The sequence below is a fragment of the Populus euphratica genome, unplaced genomic scaffold, assembly GCF_000495115.2.
Source record: "Populus euphratica unplaced genomic scaffold, PopEup_1.0 scaffold78.1, whole genome shotgun sequence".
Classification (NCBI taxonomy): domain Eukaryota; kingdom Viridiplantae; phylum Streptophyta; class Magnoliopsida; order Malpighiales; family Salicaceae; genus Populus; species Populus euphratica.
Window position 1 is genome coordinate 611,368 of NW_011499867.1, and position 5,800 is coordinate 617,167.

Consider the following 5,800-nt stretch of genomic DNA (forward strand, 5'->3'; position numbering starts at 1 on the left):
GAAGAAGAAGTTGATGAGAACTTTGAGATGGAAAGATTAACGTAAGGATTAATCAATGATAATAACAAATGTCAAGGTTAGAGGTTCCACTAATGGTATGTCAAACAAGTATAGTATAAACTCTTATTATTCAATTGGAAACCACACACAAAGGAGGTTCCAATCATATTATAGATTGTTAACATGATTACATTAGTTATCTTATTCGATTAATGCTAATACTTGTAAATCTCGTCAAGCATTCATGATTATAACTTATGTTAACAACAAATCAAGTTCTTTTTATAGCTCAGATGTCGGTTATACCATAGAGTATGAGCTATGAAAGTGACAAGAATTTGTTGTACCAAGTGTTATACAACATAAATCAAGATTAATCATTTAACAAGCAAAGTATGTTAATTTTATGACTTATGACCTCCTAAGGATGGTAGTGGTGTTGGTAGTGATGGTGGCTAGTTGGTGGTCTGGGCTTTTAAGGGGGGGTGGTGTTCGGTTGTGAGATGTGTGGGCTAACACTGCTTCTTTTTTACCCTCTTGGTTGTGAGGGACCTTCGAAACTACGTAATAAAAGTACATTAATTTTATGACTTATGACCTCCTAAGGATGGCCCCTTTAACCGGTTTTCAAGAATTTTCTCTATCGATATAAAACTAGTATATTGGCTCCCAATTTGCTGGGAATTAATATTATTATTTTTTAAATTTAAAAAAATATTTTAATTCAGGTAATCATGTTAAGCCTAAGTAATTTAAGTTTGATATGATTGCTTGATTCAAGACTCTTGGATCTAACAACCATATTAGACTTAAACAAACGATAAACAATAAGAGAATAATTATGTATTTTAGTTGTTAGGAGAGAAAAAAAGAGAGAAAAAGCAAACAATAGATCATCAATGACAATCCAATCATGATATATTTACATGCATCGTGCCATATGAAAGAGGACACAATTACGTATTTATTTATATGGCAGATGACCTGATTTGACCGCCAGGAAGTATCCACGTGCTTCCTTAATAGCACAGGCACCGTCCACTCGTCGAGGGATCTAGAACGCACACTAACAACTTTTTAATTAAAAATAAAAGATACAACATGAAAATATTAAAACACCCCTCATAATCCCTTTAATTACACAACATACCTATGTGATTTCATTGTTGCAATCCACAGTAATTTGTGTCTAGAATTACAATAAAATCTTTATGCCATTTAGCTTTTTTTTATAATTAGTCTATTATCCTGACATTTTTAATTTTTTTAGTAGAAAAAAATAAATATAAGAATTGATCTGATATGACTCGATTATTTTTATAGGTTTAAAGACAAATTGAGTAGCTGATAAAAACATTACTGGACTCGAAATAAATATTTAAGATAAGAATTTTTTTTAATAAATATTGAGATGACTATATATTGGATTTAACCTTTCAGCCTGCATACGAAGTCATTAGATCATAATAACCTCGTAGAAAGAAAATTAAAATAAATTAAGAAACTCAATTTTCAATAAACTCAATGTTAAAGATGAAACTGAAAAAAAAATCAATTAAAAAAGATCTAAAGAATAACTCAAGTCAATCCGGGTTAACCTACCAAACTCGAGAATTAAATCATGAGATCAAAATAATCTAATAGAAAACAAATCAAAATAAACTATAAAACTCAATTCTCAATCAACCCTGCATTGATATTGAAATTGAAATTAAAAAAAAACTGATTAAAAATAGGGAAAAAATAACTTAAATCACTAAGATTAACTTATTAGACTTGTGAATTGAGTCGCGAAATGGAAATAACCACATAAAAAGTAGATAAAAATAACATAACGAAGTCTAATTCTCTATTAATCCAGTGTTGAAAAATAAATTTAAAAGAAAAGGAGTCAAATAAAAAAAGAGGGAAACTCAAATCAACCAAATTAACTCATTCAGCCTATAATTTGGATCACAAGTCTAAGTTAAATTTATAAAAAAATAAATTTAAAAAAAAGTATAATCACTAATACAATATATCTAATGTTAAAAAATAAATTTAAAATATATATATACACACACACACAAGTGGATAATGTTACGCGATTAAAGGTATAGTAAAACCCCTACCTTCTCTAGTTTTTTGTTAATCTTTCTTTGACTTTTCTTGATATAATCAACAAGTTTTATTTATCCTATTTTATCGGTATATGCTACGTTGTAGTCAAATGTAAATTTCTTGAACTTGAAGAAAAACTAACTCATGATGACCTATTTGAGTTTATTAAACTTCTATAAATCAATTTTAAAAATTTTTAATTTAATTTTTTATTTAACCTAATTTAAAAATTAAATTAGATAAAAATTATTTTTATATAACCTAGTTAATTTGGTAATTTCACAAGCAACCCGAATAATAAGTGAAATATATGATTTGATGTAAAAAAACTCAAGATAACATTTTTTTTATATTAAGATGTTAATATATTAAATTGATATTAACCTGTGGCTTAACCAATTAAATTTGTGATCCTGATTATGAGTTTTATTAGGTTTAACAATTTTTTTAAATTATTTTTTACTTAGTAATATGATATTAAAAATAGACACTCGTAAAACTAAACATCAATTAAATACAAAGATGTTTATTTGAGATTGTGATAACTTTAGAAAAAGTTAATAAAAACAAATTATAAAAATCAATTTAAAATTAATTAAGTACTAAATGATGAGATTAAAAAAAATAAAAATAAAAAAGGATTTAATCAAAAGAAAAAACATGAAAGATGAAATTAAAAAAAAAAGTAAAGAAAAGGAGGGGTTCACCTGCCAAGTGAACCTTGAAACTTTTTTAACCAATTTTTTATTTAATTTGAGTTTAATATTAAACTATTTGGAAGTAGCGCTAGTTTGTCCAACTCGACTTAACATGTTTAAAAGCAATCCAAATATTTGTTAAAAAAAATGATTTAAATTTAAAAATAAATTAGAATGACACATTACTTTTAATATTAAGATAACAAGGTATTAAATTGACACGAGTTTCACTGCTTGATTTGCCAACCTTATGGTTTGAATCATAAACTTCACCAAATTTAATAATTTTTTAATTATTTTTTACTCAAGATAATAAAAATAGATATAATAACCTTATAAAATATAAATTAAAATAAATTATAAAAATCATAGTTTTAAAACTTAGCCCGAGTCACGAGTTTTGACCAAGTCACCCGATCATCCTGAGTTGATCTCTAATTTTTTTTTTATAAAATAAACTAATGTTATTTTTGTTAAAAAAATTAAATAATCAACATGTTGCATCTAGATTTTTGACCGGATCAACTGCATCATCAAATTAACATATTTTTTTTTACAGGGACACCCAAGTTCTTACCTTCTCCTTTTTTTTAAAAACCGGGTCTTTGATTTTGGTCGGGTCCTGAGTCAATTTATCAAGCTAGGCTATGTTTTAAAATTTAGATGAAAATCAATTCAAAATGATGAAAATATTAAAGGGTTAAAATTGAGAGAGAAAAAAAAAGCCAAAATAAATTTAATCAGAAAATATATCTATCAGCTATTCCTTTGCGCTGGGATTTTACCCAAGTTCTCAAGACGGGAGATGATTGTGGAATTAACAATTAACGGATGGAGTAAGACAAAGACCACATAAAAACAAAATGCACCGTGATTTCTTTCTGAAACCCAAAATTCTCACACCAAACGAAAGCATGTGTTCATGAATATTTTTCTCAAGACAAAGACCACATAAACCCAAAATTCTCACACCACACGAAAGCATGTGTTCATGAATATTTTTCTATTTATTGCGATTAATCTCGTGAGAATACAGGAAGCAACTACGAGATGCGAAATCGGCAGCGGCAGGCTCGCAGAGCTAAGCCTTCTAATTTTGTGCTAACTTTGCGGCATTTAAGATTGCCAAAAGAGATAATTGAATTAGCCGCCACCGCATCACACGGCACAAATGTGTCCACCATCCAAGGCTACAACGTTAAAAAACCACGCACTTCAACAACCACGCGTCATCGGTATTACATACGTGTCCACTGCCATAATTTGTGGGAACCTTCAAAAAACCCCACCTTCAAACGCCATGCACAACACTAGCAGTGCTAGCACCTCAGAAAGTATAGAAACGAAGAGGGCCGGTCGGTGTTAAACTGTTAATTAATGGAAAAGAAAGAAGAGACTAATAATAACAAGGAAGAGAGGAACAATGAGGGGAAAGAGGAGGACCGAATTCCTCAAATGGCGTTGAATCACGTCTCGAGGCTCTGTAGAGACGTGAAAGAGTCCATTGATTTCTACTCCAAGGTTCTTGGGCTGGTCTTGATTGAGAGGCCACCAGCTTTTGAATTTGATGGAGCCTGGCTGTTCAATTATGGCGTTGGGGTTCACTTGATCCAGGCCAAGGATGAAGACAGTTTGCCTAAAGCAGATCGTCGTTTGGATCCCATGGATAACCATATTTCTTTTCAGGTAATTGATTCGATTCTCTGGCTATCAAAACAAAAACGAATTGTGATCTCTCGCGCATATATATATATACAGGGATAGGTAGATGGATATAATTGATCCTTTTTTTTTTAATGAGAATCAAGACTTAAAATTTTGTTACTTGTAGAGGTATAATATATGAGACGAGGTGCGAACATTAAATGGAATAAAAGGATGGACATCATATGGAGAGTTTTAAATACGAACATATATATTCGGAATGGAAGAAAGATGTAAATAATTCCTATATTTACATGGATAGACGCTCGTCGATATTTGCTGAACAAAATTCCTTGAAAATCCTCAAGATCTCATTTAGTACTGTTGATGCCTTTTTTTCTTCCCTGTTTAATTCCGGTGAGGCATCAGGCCCTGAAAACAACTGGGAGCTAGTTTTAACACAAGGCTGATTAATGAGTGCGGAAGCAATGAATGTTGGATGAACTTGCAGATGAATTATTATTTATTTGTTTATTTGTGTGGGTGTGTGTGTCATACGGTCAATAAACCATTTATGTTGCAGTGTGAAGACATGGAAGCACTGGAGCAGAGATTGAAGCAGTTTAACGTGAAGTACACGAAGAGGACAGTAGACGATGATAAAAACGGAACAACGATTGACCAGCTTTTTTTCTGTGATCCAGATGGGTACATGATCGAGATGTGTAACTGTGAGAATCTTAAGCTGGTTCCAGCGGGCTCATTAGGCAGTATAAAGCTACCATGCGATCGGCATAATCCTCCTGTTGATTTGGAGAACGGGCGTCATGCAAAATAAGACTTCTGGTTTTCGTTTTTTTATGAATAAACGCATCAAAAAAAGTAGTTTCTTTCATTTCTATTGTGTTAATCGTGTATATATGTGTGTGTGGATCTGCTCATGTTTCATGTCAATTGCCTGGATTAATTAAGAGAAGACGAAGCTGAATATAAAGAAATGATTCGTGTGTGTATATATATATATATATATGAAGAAATGATTCGTGTGTGTGTGTGTATATATATATCCCGAGCGAGTTGTTTGCTCCGATCAAGTTGTTTGCTTAAAAAACTTGAGACAGCTTCTGCCGTTTTCAGGGGAAAAAACAGAGGTTTGAATTAGATGCTTTTGGGCTGAAAGAGAACAGTTGAAAAAAATATAATGTTACTGGATTTTATTTATTCACGTCATATTTTTTTAATTATTTCCTTTGTGGAGTGTGTATTGTGCTCGAGGTTTAATTCCTTGAAAGAAAAAATGGAGGTAAAATGCGGAGACGGGTTCGTAGCTTGTCAAATTGGCCTCAGCATAAATATTT

General features: G+C 31.1%; 1 protein-coding gene across 1 annotated transcript; it reads left to right on the forward strand.

The window, feature by feature from the left end:
• Positions 1-3,983: 3,983 nt before the first annotated feature.
• Positions 3,984-5,356, forward strand: GLYI8 (Lactoylglutathione lyase / glyoxalase I family protein). Its single transcript, XM_011027206.1, has 2 exons — positions 3,984-4,484; positions 5,026-5,356. The coding sequence occupies exons 1-2, from the start codon at positions 4,176-4,178 to the stop codon at positions 5,278-5,280; spliced, it is 564 nt and encodes a 187-aa protein (XP_011025508.1). The 5' UTR covers positions 3,984-4,175; the 3' UTR covers positions 5,281-5,356.
• Positions 5,357-5,800: the final 444 nt, after the last annotated feature.

Bases quoted from the DNA above. Each gene is read 5' to 3' on its own strand.
- GLYI8 (XM_011027206.1), top strand. From the start codon at position 4,176: ATGGAAAAGAAAGAAGAGACTAATAATAACAAGGAAGAGAGGAACAAT. The intron at 4,485-5,025 runs GTAATTGATTCG...TTTATGTTGCAG, and splicing joins ATAACCATATTTCTTTTCAG to TGTGAAGACATGGAAGCACT.